Consider the following 19,410-nt stretch of genomic DNA (forward strand, 5'->3'; position numbering starts at 1 on the left):
CAGAACTTAAGTTACATATGTTCTCTACAAGAGGAGAAAGCCTCTACTCCAGTTTTACCCAGGTAGAATTTAAAGAAAGTATTTGACATCCTAAAAACTTTGTTAAGTGTTGGAAAGTGTTTCCAAAAAGCTCCCTATTGGCGTTTTTACCTGCCCCCACCCCCCAAAACTAAATGTTTTATTAAATTATTTTTCTATTGCAAAAATGTATGTTTAAAAAAAATGTTGTCAGATTTTTCAGCATTACTTTATGTGCATCTGTTACCTTCAGACTTCCAACCAGTGATGGCAGTGCTTCAAAAGGCAAACAACAAACCAGTGAACCTGTACACATTTTAAAGAGATCTTTTGCAAGAACTGTCTCAGTGGTAAGCCATTTTTTAAAAATTTCAACTTTTTCATTCATCATTGTTTCATTTTGATATTTAGTATTTGTCTGCTATCTTCTAAGAATTTCTCAGTATAGCTTTCTGAAGTCAGATATGCTTCTGTATTAACATTTATATTCTAGGCCAAATATAATATATACTTTAAGTGGAATAATGGAGGTGTTGCCTATGATGCCCAGTTGACGTGTCCTTCCCCATTTTTGAAATAAATGTTAGCTTTTCAATTAAGTCATGCATGAATGCATATATGAAGGAATTAGAAGATGAAGAGAAAGTTAAGCATAGTGCTGTCCCACAAAGCATTACTTTAATACTTGAGGAACTAAGTAGAAGATTTGCATTCCAAGTAGGAACTTGTTAAACTGCTTGATCATCCCCATTCTGCATTTAAAGTTGCACTATGCTCTCAGGGTTACCATGGCAGAATGAAAAGTCAGTTGATGCAATTCAGAGATCATAATGTGTCCATTCAGGAAGTCTGAGTTAATTTTTTTTAAATGCATAAATACTGAAAAATGTTTCTAAATGCCTGCTTTATCTTCTTTGTCAAACTTCAAAGATACTCCTCTTAATGGTAATTTAGTAAGTGAACTATAAGAGTGTCTATGATTTGGGCTGACAAACTTAGTAAAAAAGTTCAAGATACAACAGACACTAGTATGGCAATATGTAAATCAATGGATGTATAACTGATGTGATTCTGCAATCTGTATATGGGGTAAAAAGGGGAGTTCATAACCCACTTGAATCAAAGTGTGAAATATGATATATCAAGAACTATGTAATGTTTTGAACAACCAACAATAAAAAATTTAAAAAAAAAAGTTCAAGATAAAGAGGTTTTGAAGTTACATGTCATTACTTCTATTTTGATTCACCCTCTGGTCTCATAATTTTTGTCTCTTTTTTCATATTCTGGATTAGGAATGTTTTGAGTCATTGCTGAGTATTCTTCACTGGAGTTGGACCACCTTAGTCTTAGGAGTTGAAGAACTTAGAGGATTAAAAGGATTCCAGTTCACAGCTACACTTCTAGATTTAGAGAGACTACGCTTTGTGGGTACCTGTTGTCTGAGGTTATTACGTGTCTATACCTGCAAAATTTACCCAGTGTCAGGTATGTTGTAGTTATTAAATGACTTTAGGGAGAAAACATTTGAGACCTTGAGAGAAGATTTTTGTAAAGCTTACTAGGAGTTGAAGATCTCCACCTGCTTTTAAGCTTCTCCAAAAATGAGGGGAGACACTTAGCTTACTGTGACTCTTGTGTATTTGCTTATAAAAATAAAATAGATTTCATATCATTCTGATAACAAAAAGCCATCATGGGCTAAGATTAAATATTCTTAAAAAAGTGTTATTTTACACATATTTGTCCAATAGAAATATTTTATCAACAAATGGTTTGAACTTAAATATCAAAACCAGTTCTTTTTTTTCCATTTAGGTTTTTTAAAGGAATAATTTTGGACCACACTCGATCTCTTAAATTGTTAATTTCTAGATTATTTGTGATTTTAGCTACATAGTTAATTATGGAATTATTTTAATGCCTGTTTAGTATTCGTATTAATTAGTATTTAATTAGTAACATTAATTAGCAGTTTACTTTTTTCCCCTTACAGCTACAGGAAAAGCAGTTGTAGAAGAAACTAGCAAATTAGCAGAGTGTATTGGAAAAACCAGAACTTTGTTAAGAAAAATTTTATCAGAAGGAGTTGACCACTGCATGGTGAAGTTGGATAATGATCCTCAAGGATATCTCAGTCAACCCTTGAGTCTTTTAGAGGCTGTCCTCCAGGAGTGTCATAATACTTTTACTGCCTGTTTTCATTCTTTCTACCCAACTCCTGCATTACAGTGGGCTTGCCTTTGTGATCTCTTGAATTGTTTGGATCAGGTAATTTAAGTTTATAAAATCAAAGTTGAAAATATACATTATTTAGTATGCTTTCAGAAAGTAAATTGCAGTTGTCTCCATCTTTTTAACTTTTTAAAAGGTAAAGTAGAAAGCAATTTGGTATCTATGATTTACATAATACAGGTTTAAAAATTTGTTTTCTGTTTATCATCTTTTAATCAATACATTTGTGAACCTGCTGACTTACTCTTGGAATCTATTGGTGGCAGTATGTATAAGAGGGTAATAGATAATAGAGGAGAGAGTGTGTGAGGAGGACAACATCAGACAGTGACCCTTGACACCTCCACGTCTGCAAGAACAGGAAGGAGAGAGGCCTTGAGTGAACAGACATGGTTATATCATTCACTCATTCTTTTTTTAAAAAATATTTTTATTAGTTATTGATGGACTTTATTTATTTATTTGTTTTATATGTGGTGCTGAGAATCGAACCCAATGCCTGACACATGCTAGGCAAGTGCTCTACCACTGATCTACAACCCTAGCCTTCAACTTTCATAGATGTTTATGCACCAAATCACAGTTTCCAAACATAGGGGCAAAAACCTGACAAACCTACAATGAGAAATAGACAAATTCACTTGATAGTTGGATCCCTCAGTGCTCCTCTTTCATTAATTGACAGGAAAACTAAACAACAACAACAGCAACAACAAATCAGAGATACAGAAGACTGGAACAGTGCTATCAACTACCTTGATCTAGTTGACATTTATAAACTAGAATATGCAACAGCAGGCTGCAGTTTCTTTTCAAGTACATATGGGATATTCACCAAGATACATCATGTGTTAGGACATAAATAAGTTGAGTAAGTTTGAAAAGATTAAAAGCATAAAGAATGTGTTTTCAGTTCACAGCAAAATTAAAAAACTTTGACAATACTTTTAAGTAGTCAGTGGACGAAAGAAGAAATAATAAAAAAACTTTAAATACTGAACAGTGAAAGATGAAAAAATCTAACATCAGAATTGGTGAGATGTAGCTATTGCATTACTCAGAGAAATATATACTTTTTAATTGCTTATTCTAGCAAAGAATAAATGTTTAGAACTAATATCTAAAATTCCACTTTAAGAAGGCCGGAAGGAACTGAGTGTGGTGGCTCATGCCTGTAATCCCAGTGGCTTGGTAGGCTGACTCAGGAGGATTACTAGTTCAACGTTAGCCTAAGCAACTTAGTGAAATTTTAAAAAAAGGGTGTGGGGGCTGAGATGTGGCCCAGAGGTAAGCAAATCAAACCTCAAGTAAGAAAAAAAGAAAACAATAATTATAAGGAGAGAACTCAGTGAAATAGAAAACAGAGAAAATTAAGAAGCTGAAGTTTGGTTCTTTCAAAAGAAAAATTGATAAACATCTAGCAAGCCTCTTTGAGAGAGACAAGATACAGAGAAAGAAAAAAACATAAAAAAATACTATTATCAGAAATAAAAGAAGGAATATCACTATAGATCCAACTGATGTTAAAATGATAATAAGAATGTAATAGATAAACTTAGGAATTTTACAACTTCAGAGGAAGCTGACAGTTTCCTTTAAAAATGTAACTATTAAAACTGATACAATAAAAAAATTAAAAATTCGAATTGCCTTATACCTATTCAAAAAATTCATTTTTTAAAACTTTCCCATTAAATAAATTCCAGGCCCAGATGTTCATTCATGGATTTTGTTAGACAATTAGAAAGAAGTAATGCCGATTTTCTAGAAATTCTTTTAGAAAATATATGGGGCAACACTTTCCAACTGATTTTATGAATTTAGTCCTATCGTGCCTGACACCAGAATCTAACAAAAGATATAACAGCAAGTATCACTAAGAAACATAGAACTTCATTAAATTTTTATTAAGTCAAATCCCAAAATATATCATGGATTTTATCTTAGGTAAATTTAACAATTCAAAAATCGATGTAATTCATTTTAACTAAATAGCAAAAAATTATATGATCCTCTCAATTGCTTGTGGGAAAAAATGTTGGTAAAATTAAGTCATTCAGTGATGAAAACTTCTTGGCAAACTAGGATATAATAAAACTTCCTTATTTTGTGGATAAAGAGTATCTATAGAAAAATCAACAGTTGACATCCAACTTAGTGGTTAAATATTAAATGCTGCCCTAAGTTTGGAAAGAAGGCACAAGTGCTGTCACTCCTTCTATTCAACATTGTACTGGAAGTCCTACCCCACCTCTTTGATTCACCTCCCTCCCAACTCAGTTTCATCACTGGGGTTTCCTGGACAACTTTGGATCCATGTGGCAGGAGATTTTAGGACTTAAATAGTAACATAGTGGATAGCACATTATAGTGGATAGCACAATTATTGCCTTCACTAGTATGTAACTTAATTACTCTCTCACTTTCAACCATACCACTCTAATATGGTTATTTTCTTCCTTTGCTGCTCAACAGATGATGTTTAACAAGCATTGGTTCAACTTAGGGAATATGGTCTTGCATTATGCTTGACTTTGTAACAAATGTTTGATGAACTAAGTACTGTGTTCACAATTTTTGTGAGTTAAGATATCCTATGTGGATAAGTTTTTAATATTTTTATATAAAATTTTATAGGTATGCTACTAAATTTTTGGATAAACTGAAATGTGATAACATAATTTTGTGACCTTAGAAAAGTGTTACTATAGTAGTATAGAATTATAATTTAAATAATTTATTATTTGAGAAAAATAGTTTGAATGCTTACAGGAAAATGCTGTATATTCTAATACGACATCTCCCTTTGAAAATAGTGCTAAAGAGAACATTGACTATGGAGATACATAAATATTAACTTTGATTTACTAGAGACCTGGATGCTTGTTTTTGTTGACCATAACTTTTCCATATTCATTGGATAGTCAAAATTGTATTTTAAGATTGATGTGATATTATCCCATAACAAAACAATTTAAATGATTGATAGAAAATTTGGTATAATTAAAAAAAATTACTATTTATATATTCAGAAATATGGCTTATATTGATGCAGTATTTCTTAGTGGGAATTTTTGTTTGTTTGTTTTTAAAGGATATCCAAGAAGCAAACTTTAAGACCTCAAGTAGCAGACTCCTTGCAGCTGTTATGTCAGCTTTATGTCACACTTCGGTTAAGCTGACTTCTATTTTTCCTATTGCATATGATGGAGAAGTACTACTGCGATCAATTGTTAAACAAGTTAGCACAGAGAATGACTCAACACTAGTTCATCGTTTTCCCCTTTTGGTAGCACATATGGAGAAACTCAGTCAAGTAGGTCTTTTCTGAAATTTCTTTTATAATGAAGCAATAAAACTGCTTATTTTTCTGTGTTAGCAAATATGTAAGTTTACCCATTGATTATTTAACAAATGATTATCTGTTTCATAATAACAGCCAGATTTAAATTTTTAAAAGATTTTCATTTACTTATAAAGTGAGTTATGCAATGAACAGCTATATATTTGTTTTTTGGCTGTATCATTTAAAGGTTAAGTTCCAAATACAATAAGTCTTTTCTTTTCTAATGTAATATTTTTAAGTTTTCAAGATAGAAATGATATGGAAATAAAGAACTTTTAAGATTTCTTCTGTAAAACATTTTAGTAAATTAACAACTACTTTTGTTTTACTAGAAAGTGCTATAGAGAAAAATTAACTAAAAGGCATTCTTATATATTTACTCTCCAAATGGGAACTAATCGTTAAAAGTGGAAGCCAGGTGCAGTGGTACACACCTGTAACCCAGTGACTCAGGAAGCAAGAAATAGAACATAGAAAAGTTTTCCTAATTATTGTACAGTAACAATTTTCTGTTGACTAAATCAACAGAAAAAGAGTGAAGAAAGTTTCAACAATGGAAAGAAAAGTTGCAGGGAGTTAATGTAGTATCTTTGCAGGATACCAGAAGAAATACTAAAAATAAATATAAGAGCCAGTGTGGGAAAAATTTCTCTCTTATTAATAGTAAATGAAAGTAATATTAAGGTATCAGTGTGTTTCTATGGAATTAAGAAAAATTATTCTCTTATAAATTCCTATGTTGGTGAGACTATGAAGAAAACTACTAACTGTATACATTGCTTGTGGCATTATTTAATTAGTCTAAATAATCCTTTTCTTTCAGTCTTTTAGTATTTATTACGTATTTACTGTTCACTGGAATTTTTATTAGTTGCTAGTTGAGACAGGAGTGAAAATATAAATACAGCCCTTGAATTGGGATTCTGTAAACTAGCAGATAACCTCAAGATGAATTTTCATTTCACTGTTAACGTGTTATGAGTGTTTTCACAGAAAATTCAGGGAATAATTTGTAGATGAAACCTATATGCATTTTACTAAAAATAAAATTTAGAAACCCTAATTAGAACTTTAAATGTTCTTCACTAACTGAAATAGCTGAATGGGTATATTAACTTCATAGAATATGGTTTATAGAATAATGGTTCAGCCATTAAAAACAGATATATTTCCATTTAATATTAAGAGAAATCTTTTAAAATATTTGAAAAAAATTAAAACAAAAGTGCATATATGCAATGATGACTATGTAAAATATGTATGCAAAATTTATTGATTGAAAGAGTATACTTGGTGATGAAAATAATGTATGAGTGATAAACTTATGGATAATCTGATATTTTATTTTGTAATTCCCTTTTGTGTTGTAGTATTAAAAAAATTTATATATACAGTAATTTTTTTAAAACTGCTAATATGTAGTGATTATTAATAATAATTGTATATTTGTATGTGTACATTAATAATAGTCTGATTATATATCCTGTTTAATATATATTCTTCCACCATTTTTTGTGGACAAAGCATTCTAACATTTCAGTATAGTATAATCATTCACACACACACACACACACACACACATTTACAATATTCTCAGTATTACAGTATTTTAAACAATGCTTCTAGAAATATCATTGCCTAAATTTGCATGCGCATTTATGATTATTTTCCCAATATAAACCTTTAAGTGTAGAAAAATTCATAATTCAAAGGAAAGTATGTTAATTTGTTACAAATTGCCAAATGACTTTTGAAAAGCTAGTGTCAGCTTGTATTTGCCACCATGAGCAAACGAGAGTACATTTTTCTAAAAGTTTAGTGACTATTTTTAAAAAATTTGGTCCTTCAACAAATCACATTGACAAACTATTAATGCTGTACTATCTGGCAAGTTTCTTGTATTAATCTCAGCAACTACTAATTAAATACTAAACAGGCATAAATGAACACACTTCATATAATCTCTCACCATTCCCTCCCCTCTCCAGCGAAGCATAGCAAGATTCTTGATTTATGGAGTACAATTTAGGGTTGAATTTTATCAAAAGCTAACTTTCTGATATTTTCCAGAAAGTCAAGTTTCTGGAGAATGGGAAGGTAAAAGGGTTAAAAGAATTAAGGTTTTAATCAAGATCAAAAATTGAGTATTTTAAATTCATAAGAACTAGATTAGAAGTAAATCAAAATATTATGGTGATTTTATTCAAATTGTAATAGAAATAACTTAAATATGAAAAGTTATATCTGACTTTTTTTTCAGCCTAAAATTATATTACGAAAGAAGTTAAAATTGTGGTCATGATGATTTTAATTGAAAGGTCAGCTAATTTCCAATTGGATTGAAAGTACATTCATTTACGTATTTGATTTGTTTTGAGAACAGAGTAATCTAACTCTGTGCTCCTCTTTACCCTGAGATTTTGGTTACTATGGCTTCCTGATGAAATCGTACATTTCACTTTCTATTCAGTGTGGGCTTAAAGACATAGAAGATGGCAGAGAACAAATAATTTTCATGCTGGATATCAGCTAAATTAATAATATTTTTCATGTTTTTCCTTTGGTTTTTAATGGGATTTTGATTTCTTAAATTATATTTTTTCCACTGGTAAAAGTTGGAATTTTATTTCCCTTTAAAATTTGAATATAGTAATAATTATAAAACTGCCTACTCCACGTATGGACAAGAGAATTTTGTTAGAAAATTTATTTGCACAGATTTAGAGTTGATTTACCTCTATGTATTCCAGAAATAATATCTCTGATTGAAATCTTGTATTATAGAAAAAGTTTTAAGTGGGAAGAATAGCTTTCTCTCTGTTTTATAGGATTATGACTTAGAAGTTAAATAAGGGAATATGTAAAAAATGCTCCAGGCTATTAAAAACATAAGCATAGCCTATCATGGTGATGCACGCCTGTAATCCCAGCTATTCAGGAGGCTGAGGCAGGAGGATTGCAATTTCCAGGCCAATCTCACCAACTCAATAAGACCCTGTGTAGCTCAGTGGTCTCTGTGTTCAATCCCCAGTACCTGCCTCCATGCACAAAACATAAACACTATGTAAATTTGTGTTGTTTTTAGGATACATAGATTTTAATCATTCAAAAAAGACTTTACAAATGAAAAGTAGATAAAGAAGCTTTATATACAACTTGATAAATTTGTAAAAATAGACTCTTATTTTGGTCTGGATTTTACAGTTGTCCTGTGGAATGATAAAATTTTGCAATGAAATGCTCATGGAAAGTAAAATTTTAAAAAATGTCTAGGCGCTTTCTCTTCTCGTGTATCATAGAGTGAAGAGAATATCTCAGGGATGACAAGCTTCCGTGAAGTTCTGGAGAAAATGCTCGTTATTGTTGTGCTACCAGTTAGAAACAGCCTGAGAAGACAAAATGAACTCTTCTCTTCCCACCTGGTCTCTAATACTTGTGGATTATTGGCCAGTATTGTCAGTGAACTGACAGCATCAGCCCTGGGATCTGAGGTAATAAGTTATATTTTTTAAGACTGAATAAAAACATACATAAATTTTCCAGTTTCCTTTTTCATGTATTTTCATTTTATGAAAACTAGTTTATACTTGTGTTGATTAGAAAAAAAAATTCTTTTTTCAACTCAGCTTTTTATTTTTCTGCCTTTCCTTATACCTTTTTATTTGCTTTTTCTTGTTTATAACTTTACCCAGAAAGTTACAGTAATATAAAGCATACATTTTCCCCTTGACTAGATTCTCATCTGCCCTATTACACAACTCCAGCTCCATGCCTCAATAAAAGTGAAAATAGTTCCCATTGCTGGTTGATGAGTATTATTAAGTCAGGCTACTGATGAAGAACACATGGTATTAAAATGGTAAAGAGCTTCAGACCATTGCTCTACCCACTCAATTGACCCAAGCCACATATATATTGAAACTCATTTTTTTCATCTTACTCATATCAGTTTTTTAAATTGTAAAATATTCATAATATAAAATTTGTCATTCTAATTATTTTTGTGTACAGTTCAGTGACATTAAGTACATTCACCTTGTGTAGCCATTGTTAAAAAGTTTTAAAAGTATGAAATATTATGTTTGAGAAAATCACCTGAAACAGTTTTAAACACAATTTCACTTTTTAAGGTAACATTTTTTTTTCCACTCCATTTCACTGCCTTACTTATTCTGTTGGTTTGACTAAATTTGATATTTTTATTTTCCCCCAAAAAAGTAGACTGTAGATTGGTTTTGGAAATCATGTTTTAATGTGAAATACCTTATATCACTCAGAGAAATGTTTAATAACCTACAGATGTTCAGTGGCTCCAGCTCTCAAATTTCTTGCCAAGGAACTTGTTATCTCTATTTTACTTTTATGATTTCTAGACTTCGCTTTTTTTTTTAAAACTTTCATATTTATTTTAGAACCTATTCTGGAAATCATCCAATCTATGTTGGCCACTGATTCACAATAACTAGTGGTTATAATTTCTGGTTGATGACATGGACCTGAGCAAATCTTAGAATCTCACCCTAGGAAGCATTTCCTAGGTTTCTTGTTTTGCTTTGACTTTGCCCTTGGAGGCCATTGACACTCTTGTCAGAAAAATTTTTAACTAATTTTTTTTAATATTCATTCAGTCTATAAAATGTTTCCCTTTTGTACTAGACTCTAGAGGATATAGGAAAGTCCATAATTCATATGCCCCCCCTCCAAACATTAACTCATATGTAAACTTAACCTTTCCAAAGGAACAAAATTTCTAAAGAAATGGCCAAGTCACAGGGCACTTAATATATAACCTTAGGAGTTCCCAAAGGTCCTAGTTTAGATGCCCACATTTCTCTCTCTCAAAGTAGTTTATAAATCTTGATAAAATCATAAACTTCAACTGTTCCCTCTCTTAACTTTCTCAAAGATTAGAGTTAGGGTTAGCAGATCACTCATATATGGAAAACATTAGATCAAAAGAGAGTGATTTTATTTGATTGTTTGAGTGACATCTTGTATTATTCCTGTCTCGTATTTTTTGCACTTTTGGAAAAGGGAAGAAAGTGGAATTGAAAACTATTAAGTGTATTTCAAAGCCTCTGATTGCAAATCTTGAGTAAATTTTTTTGTTGTTGTAATGTATAGGGAAAAGCTTTTGGCTAATTTTATATGCAAGGAAATAGACTACATTAAAACAATAATTAATTACAATGTGATCAACTTAGATTAGAAACAGTTTCTGTAAATTAAAAGATTAGTTTCAAATCAAAATAACTTCTCTGATCCTCTGTACTGCAAGTCTGAAATTAGTGTGGTTGTGTATATATCACGCATACCTTAGTGGTATTCAAATTTAGGAAATAGTATCGTTTTCTTCAAATGAAGTATCACTTGAAAGTTCGAAGATAAGAGAAATGGTCTGGTTAAAGAACCTTTAATCCACATTGTCTTTGTGCACCTATCTCTGCAGAATTCTCAGAGCTCTGTATGTATGTATGAAAACTACTGTTATAGAGAATGTTGATTAAATTTTTGGTATCTTTTCAAAGTGAGTAATCATTCGTATGTTGTGACTGTGGTGACATACGGGTTTGTAGTTCTGACATACTAAGTTAAATTTATGACTAAAAGAAAATACTGCGAAGTAGCATTGATTTGTGATGTTAGAATGATAAAATCTGGCTTTATTATGGGCTAATTTCTTAATATAATACACCCTTACAAGAATCTAAACCCATTTATTATGTATAGGTTATTTTACAAACCTTTAGATAGTTTTGTTACAGGTGTATTATTAACACTCAGGTTCACGCAACTGCTGATGTAATTGCTTGTGCTATTCACAGGTTGATGGACTTAATTCTCTTCATTCAGTAAAAGCCAGTGCTAACCGATTCACTAAAACAAGTCAGGGAAGAAGTTGGAACACTGGAAATGGGTCCCCAGATGCAATCTGTTTTTCAGTAGACAAACCTGGAGTTGTTGTAGTTGGTTTCTCTGTCTATGGAGGAGGTGGAATTCATGAATATGAATTGGAAGTGTTAGTTGATGATGTAAGTATCAGTTGGGTGGTCTGTGAGAACTTATCATTGTCATAGTATGATGGGTTCGTATCTTTGAGGGTTTAGCAGATCACTCATATATGGCAAACATTAATTATTATTTGAGTGACATCTTGGATCATTCCTGCCTCGTACTTTTTGCACTTTTGGAAAATGAAAGATTTTAAGTGGAATTGAAGACTAGTAAATGTACTTCTAAGGCTCTGATTGCAAATCTTGAGTAATTTTTTTGTTGTACAGGGAAAAGCTTTTGGCTAATTTTATATGCAAGGAAATAAACTGCATTAAAGCAGTAATTAATTACAAATCAAAAATGTTCCTAAAATAAGAGTCTAATGGATTTTGTTTTGGCATCTTCATTAGAGCGAGCATGCGGGAGATTCAACTCATTCTCACCGATGGACATCTCTAGAATTAGTCAAAGGAACTTATACAACAGATGATTCACCTAGTGACATAGCTGAAATCAGACTTGACAAAGTTGTTCCTTTAAAGGTAATTTCAACGATATGTTTATGTTGTTAAAAAGAGATAATATTATGTAGTTTTAAGTAGTGAAAAGTATTCCGTAAATTTTCTTTGTTAGAAATCGCTTTTCCTAAGTTATCTTTCATGTTATGCTTCAAATATTAATGAAGTTCCCTACTGTGTTCCTGATATTGTACCATATTATATTCTGTTTTTGCATAGTATCTCTTAAATTTGGTAGGAAGAATAGTTATGTTTTAGTCAAACATAACTTCAGATACCTGATCTTCCATGTTTAGCTTTAACAACACTAACAAGTCATTGTTTTGAGCCTAATCTGTAAAGAGGGAATGATAACATCTGTGTTGTAATGTTATGCAGATTAAATTAAATAATGGAAATGAAGCGCCTGCCTCCCTGTCTAGCACAGTATGAAAACTGAATAAATATTAGTTCCTGTCTTTCTTCTCTTACTGTGCCCAAACTCTTTTAAAACACAAGTGGTCTTAACAGTATTATTAAAGTTACCGCTTTATGTAAAATAATTTTCTAAAAATGAACATTTGGCAAAATAGCTTATGCCTCATTAATTTTCAGTGTTAAAGTAGCACTGAAGTATTTCTGAGTTCAACTGAAATAAATTCATTTTAGAACAGAATTTTGGTTTAAGTAGGTTCATCAAAAACTTCATCAAAAAGAGTTTAGAACTGGGCACAGCAGTGCATGCCTGTAATCCCAAGGTATTTAGAAGACTGAGGCAGGAGGATTGCAAGTTTGAGGCCAGCTAGGGCAATTTTGTAAGACCTTGTCTCAAAGAGCCAGGGATGCAGTTCAGTGTTAGAGTGCCACTGGGTTCAATCCCTGGTACCTGGGGCGAAATGTTCAGATACTGAAAAACCAAAAATCCTTTATTATAAGACTTATGTCTTGAGTTATAAACATGAGTATCTGTAGCTCACATTTTCTATGTATAGTGCCTGATATTCTAAACAATTATTATCTTACAAATATTTTCTCACATCTGTCTGCCTATTTATTTTTGTCTTTGAATAAACCTCTGCCAAAATAATACAATGGGCTCACTTATTCTTTTTTAATATTTTTTTTAGTTATCAGTGGACCTTTTATTTATATGCGGTGTTGAGAATCGAACCCAGTGCCTCACACATGTTATGCAAGTGATCTGCCACTGAGCTACAACCCCAGTCCTCACTTATTTTTTTTTTTCACACATTTAAAATTATTTCAAAATTTAGGGGCTGGGAATACAGCTCAGTTGGTAGAGTGCTTGCCGTGCATGCACAAGGCCCTGGGTTCAGTCTCCAGCACCACACACAAAAATAATAATAATGATATTTCAAGATTTAAACTTCTCTAGGAAAAATATTGTATTATATTCTTAAAATCCTTTATTAATAGCTAATAGTCTAGTGATGTGATTTTAAGAGCAGGAACTAGCTCTGATACTGGTGTTCAAATCCTAGTTCTATTACTAGTTGTATAATTTGGGCAAGTCATTTAACCTCTGTACCTCAGATACTTCATCTGTAAAATAATGCTGATGAAGATATTTTAAGGATTGATTTAATTAAATCACAAAGTAATTAGGACAGTTTTTGTTATGCCAAAATCGTTCAGTAATTGTTAACTGTCATCATATTTGATTCATTAAAAACTCATTCAGTGAGGCTGGGGGTGTGGCTCAAGTGGTAGTGCGCTCGCCTGGCATGCGCGAGGCACTGAGTTCGATCCTCAACACTACATAAAAATAAAATAAAGATATTGTGTCCAACTAAAAAAAAAAAATTTAAAAAACCTCATTCAGTAACATCATCTATAAATATTATAAAGAAGTTAAATATATTTGCCTAGTTTTATTGCTAGAGTTCTTTTTTTATAGCCTCTGTACTTTATGAATAAACAAACATGTTTTGCATCTTTATCATGAAGGAAAATGTTAAATATGCTGTGCGCTTGAGAAACTATGGAAGCCGTACAGCCAATGGAGATGGAGGAATGACTACGGTTCAGTGCCCTGATGGTGTGACCTTTACATTCAGCACATGCAGTTTGAGTAGCAATGGCACAAACCAAACCAGAGGACAGATTCCACAGATACTCTACTATAGGTAGGTGTATCTATAGATGGAATGGAAATATTCTAAAGCGGCATAACTTATAGTATACTGCCAAGGTAAAAAATTATAAATGAACAGTTGTAATTAAATACAAAATATCTTCCTAACACATATTTGTGCTAATTCATATAAACAAGTCTCATTTAAGATATAAATTCAAAATTTAATATAATGGTAAATGCTTTAAAACATGGGTTTTGGTCATTTCTTGACATTTTTGTGTATTGGACACATGTTCTGGGTACTTCATCATGAATCATAAAAGTTTCAAATTTAATTAGAATTTATTTATTTTTATAAGTACCTAAAATAAATTATCAGATTGACTCAACCCAGGTGGTGGTGTTGCCTTGATCCTATTATCAGTCTGCAGAATATTTCAATGTTTATAAATCTCATATCTGCCTGAGGTATCCTCTTGGGCCCTAGAATATACAATGGTTCTTTCTTTTATTTCAACAGAAACCATTCTACAAAAAGAGTGGAAATAAAGAATAATAATAACCTTTGGGTTAAAAATAACTTCTCTGAATTTTTCTTTTAGTAACTTAGCTAGAGTCTTAGGTAGTAGTGAGTACTATTGACCACATTTGTTCTTAACCCAACTAATCACTAAAGTTGCATAGGCTTGATGCTTCCTCTCTTTCCTTCATAAACTATCTAGGGACACCTCCTAGGTTGTTAGTACAAAATAATTTCCCTAAAGATTTTCTCCTCCCTTTATTCATATGTCATAGAGTAGAGACAGTACACAGTATATAGCTGTACAGTACAATGCTGTTGCTAAAATATATAAGATTTCTAGTCTTTTTATCCTAATTATGAAGAATGTTTTTTGTTACATAAGCATTATAATAAATAGTTCATTATTCTCTATCTCAACCATAGATTGAAAGCTGTAGCATGCACACAAGGACAGTTTTATATTTCAAAAAGCTAGAGAGCCATAAACAGCATCTACTATTCAAACTTCTGGATGTTTTCATATTTATAAGCAAGCTTTAAATACTCTTACTTTAATAATTTAGGTTAAAAAAGATTAAAGTCTCTTGATATTTAACATCACTCTTGATGTTAAACTCATATCTAGTTTTGGTATCCTCTCTGAGAGCCCTAGACTGAATATTCAAGTCTCTGATATCTTTCTTCAGATAACCCCAGGTGGAGATGATGTGATTCATGTATACTGAGCGCTTAAACTATGTGCTTTATCTGTCTTGTCTTAGGTAGTCATGAGGTAGGCACTTATACAGAAGAGGGAACTGAGGCACTGAGTGTTAAAAATCTTGCCCAAATCACACATAATCATTTAAGGTACAGGGATTGATAGGCAGGAAATCATTTTCCAGATGTCATAGTCTTCAACCACTACACATTCTCTTTCAGAATGCTCTGTACAGTTGACTAATAGACATCTTAGGTTTAACAGATCCATAGTACTCCTCTCCCTTCTGCAGTTATAGCCACATACCTTGTCATTTTTTGATGTTTCTATTACCCTCATACTTTATATCTAATTCATCAGCAAATACTAAACTAAACTGTCCTCAATCCAACCTTTTCTACCATTACTATGATTAGTAACCTAGTGCAAATCACCACTATCTCTGTCTGTAAAATTGTAATATCCTGTCTACAAGTCTCCCTCCTATCTCTGTTGCCCACCTACCATCACTTCTCCTTGGCGCAGCCAGTGATATAATGAAACCATAAATCATATTGTATTCTGCCCTTTCTCAAAGTCCAGTGTCCTCCTGTTGCCATACCAGTATGAAATGTGAAGTTAGTTGATATTGTGACTCCTGTTTCCTCTGCCCCCCATCGCCACTCTTTACTCTTTCTCCTTTCATTCCAGCAATATTTGTCTTCACTCTGTTCTTCAAACTCAACATTGTTGTCTTTGTCCTGACACTTTTCCCTCACATCTTTGCGTGGATTTTTTGTTGTTGTCGTTTTTCTTCAAAGTCCTATTACTTCCTGAAACTATATGATTACATATTTACTGTTTTAACTTTTTTAAAATGTAAATTAAATGAGAGGCTCTGATCTGTATGATTTCTAAAATTAGGTCATGTTTTACTTACCATTGTAGAATACTCTCTTGTTTACTCATGTCACAGGAGTGAATTTGATGGGGATTTACAATCTCAACTTCTGAGTAAAGCCAATGAAGAAGATAAAAACTGTAGTAGAGCTCTCTCTGTGGTAAGCACTGTTGTTCGAGCTGCCAAGGACCTCTTGCACAGAGCTCTTGCTGTAGATGGTAAGACTATCCTTTTTCTCTCTTTATAGTCATATTGTAGATTCTTTGTTCCCTAACTTTGCATGGAGTAATTGAGGAGGAGCCATCTTGTAGAATCCCTGAGTGATTTATTCATTCGAGATTTATGCATACACGAATTTTGGACCAGCAGATTTTTAAAGTATGTTCAAAGCAATTACTTGGCATTTTAATTTCCTTAGTTAACCTAGTAAAAAAAGAATTCTATCTTGATTAAAGTTAGGTATTGCCTTTATTCTTTTTTTGGTAATCAAAAAGCTTTTTCTTCCTATATATGTTGTCTTCAGTAATGTGTGTCACCATTCACCCAAATGTCTGGATACCCTAACCATCTCCTTTGATTTGCTTGTCTAAATTAAGTTCTATGAGTTCTTTCACTGGAAACCTTTCCAGTTTGTATTCATCCCTCTTTCTGTTCTCCCAGTGCTTAGTTCAGGCTGCCATAGTGCAAGTGCATGCCCTGCCTCCTTTTCATGGATGGATAAAAATCATAATAATCTTACCACCACCTTTCCCACTTTCCCTATCTAGTTATCTAATCATCCCCTACATTGGCAACAGTTATCATTATAAAAATAAACTGTTGCCCTAGTACTCTGTTACTATAGCATTCATTCCTAAGCCTAGGTGCACATTAGAGTCACCTGAGAAGTTTGCCAAAAATGAGGAATATTTGTTCTATTCCTAGTCTATTTTGTGAAGCATCACATCTAGAAGCCAATATTTGGAAGAATAATTGACCTTATAAGTATCTTTAGAATCTAGACTCAAATTTATCCTTCCACCAACGTGACTAATATGTCACAGCACAGATTTTTCTTTAGAAAAATAAAAGACAATATAGCTTAATAACAGCAAACATTTTTGGAGTGCTTTATATGTGCAGGCATTGTTCTAAGTGTTTTACATATATTAACATATTTAATCTTTACAGCATCCAATGAGAAAATGAGAATTATTATCCTGTTTTACAGATTATTTTCCTAACATCAATAATAGTCATGTTTGGTACCAGAGTAGTAGTTTTAAAATCATGGCTCTGTTACCCTAAGTTCTAATCCTAGATATTATACAGATACATATACTTAATACCCATAAAGTATTTTGTGTAAGATACTTAAACACTGTGTGCCTTGGTTTCCCCTTCTAAACAAATAGTAGGAATAATAAAAGCATTTTATTGTGGTAATTGAGATGACATGTGGAGGTAAAACACTTAGACTTGTACCAGGTCCTTAATAAACAGTTAATGTTAATAACTTTGTCCAAGAGAACAGAATATAGGTAGTATAGCATGTATGTAGTACAATGAAAACTGCCTTCTAACTATAGTTTTAATGCCTTTTTTAGCTGATGACATTCCAGAACTGCTTAGCTCTTCCAGTCTATTTTCCATGCTGCTTCCCCTTATTATAGCCTACATAGGACCAGTAGCTGCTGCTATTCCCAAGGTGTGTAATTCTATAACTTTGATTTTTAAAAAAAAATAACATTTTTTAGATTTTATATCTTTTATTTAAAGATACTTTTTAATCCTTGAGGCACCTGGGTTATAGGTAATAGGCAGAGATTGATGTGTTATGTGGGAAAAGTTATTAGTTAAATCTCTCAGTTCTTAGTGTGTTTACTGGATTATTGGACTTACATACTGAATGTACATTTGAAGAATTTGGGAATGGGAAATTTTATATTTTAGAAATATGTCATGAAAGGAAAGACTTAAGATAAAAGATTTTTAAAATATATGAGCTTGATACCATATCTTCATCATCTTGAATAATAATAATGGAAAAGGAGAGAAGTGTTTTAAAGTAGAGAAATATTGAAGACATGGAAGAAATTGTAAATTATTGATTCTTTGGCATAATTAAATATTGAGTATAACCTAATTTTCTGTAGATCACAAAAAACAAAAGTGTTTAAAAATACAGACTAGGTATTTTAGTATAACATCTAAGAGAAATCTTTTTTATCCATAAAGCAGATTTCTCATTGAACAAAAACTTAGTACCAACTCTTGATGCAAATTGTTGCTAATGAGGGTAACTAACACTTATAGTAATTCATAATTTAAAAACTAATTTCACATTTATCATCTTAATCTTTTGTTTTATATATATTTACTAGGTGGCTGTAGAAGTCTTTGGCCTTGTCCAACAATTGCTTCCCTCAGTTGCTATTTTGAATCAGAAGTATGCACCCCCTGCTTTCAATCCTAATCAGTCAACAGATAGCACCACAGGAAACCAGCCTGAACAAGGTCTCTCAGCTTGTACAACCTCTAATCACTATGCTGTCATAGAGAGTGAGCACCCATATAAGCCTGCCTCTGTTATGCACTACAAGGTAGGCACAGATTTCTGGTTAGACTCAATTGTAAAACTTTATTTGAGGTTCTATAATGATATCTTAAAGAACGCTTTGCTTATTTTCAGAAATGTAATCTCTTTTTTTAGTGTGTAAGTATAGAAAATCACAGATAGATACTACCAAATACACAGAAGGCTTTAAGAAAGAATTTCTCCCTAAAGAATACAGGTTTATGAGGATGGTTCTCAAATCTTCTTACAACTATATTTCAGTATGTAATTCTAAACTCCCATGCTGTATATTGTAATAATAATGCATGCAAGAATTAAAATTCATAAATCATTTTTTGAATTGATATTATTTGAATCCAGCCTGAGCTCTGAAAATTTACACATTGTAGGATTTAAGGAGTCCTCTGTTTAGTGTTAAAAAAAAAAAACCCTGCAAAACATTTATAAATTTAATGTCATTATATTCAAAATCCTTTTTCTTTGTTTTTTTTTTTAATTACATTATGTAAATTAATAAGTCATTCATTTCATCAGTTTTAATTAGAAGTTAACATTTTGTGTT

The 19,410-nt window shown here is 32.0% G+C and overlaps 1 protein-coding gene across 1 annotated transcript in view; it reads left to right on the forward strand.

Annotated features, from left to right (window-relative positions):
* Mycbp2 (MYC binding protein 2) overlaps positions 1-19,410 on the forward strand; it is a 233,163-nt gene that overhangs the window by 98,530 nt on the left and 115,223 nt on the right. Inside the window, 11 exon segments of the mRNA XM_048801244.1 lie at positions 272-368; positions 1,314-1,506; positions 2,015-2,289; positions 5,348-5,569; positions 8,899-9,090; positions 11,425-11,631; positions 12,004-12,135; positions 14,059-14,237; positions 16,367-16,509; positions 17,878-17,978; positions 18,655-18,873. Of these exon segments, the coding sequence (XP_048657201.1) occupies positions 272-368; positions 1,314-1,506; positions 2,015-2,289; positions 5,348-5,569; positions 8,899-9,090; positions 11,425-11,631; positions 12,004-12,135; positions 14,059-14,237; positions 16,367-16,509; positions 17,878-17,978; positions 18,655-18,873 (1,960 nt within the window).

Source organism: Marmota marmota, unplaced genomic scaffold, assembly GCF_001458135.2.
Source record: "Marmota marmota marmota unplaced genomic scaffold, marMar, whole genome shotgun sequence".
NCBI lineage: Eukaryota > Metazoa > Chordata > Mammalia > Rodentia > Sciuridae > Marmota > Marmota marmota.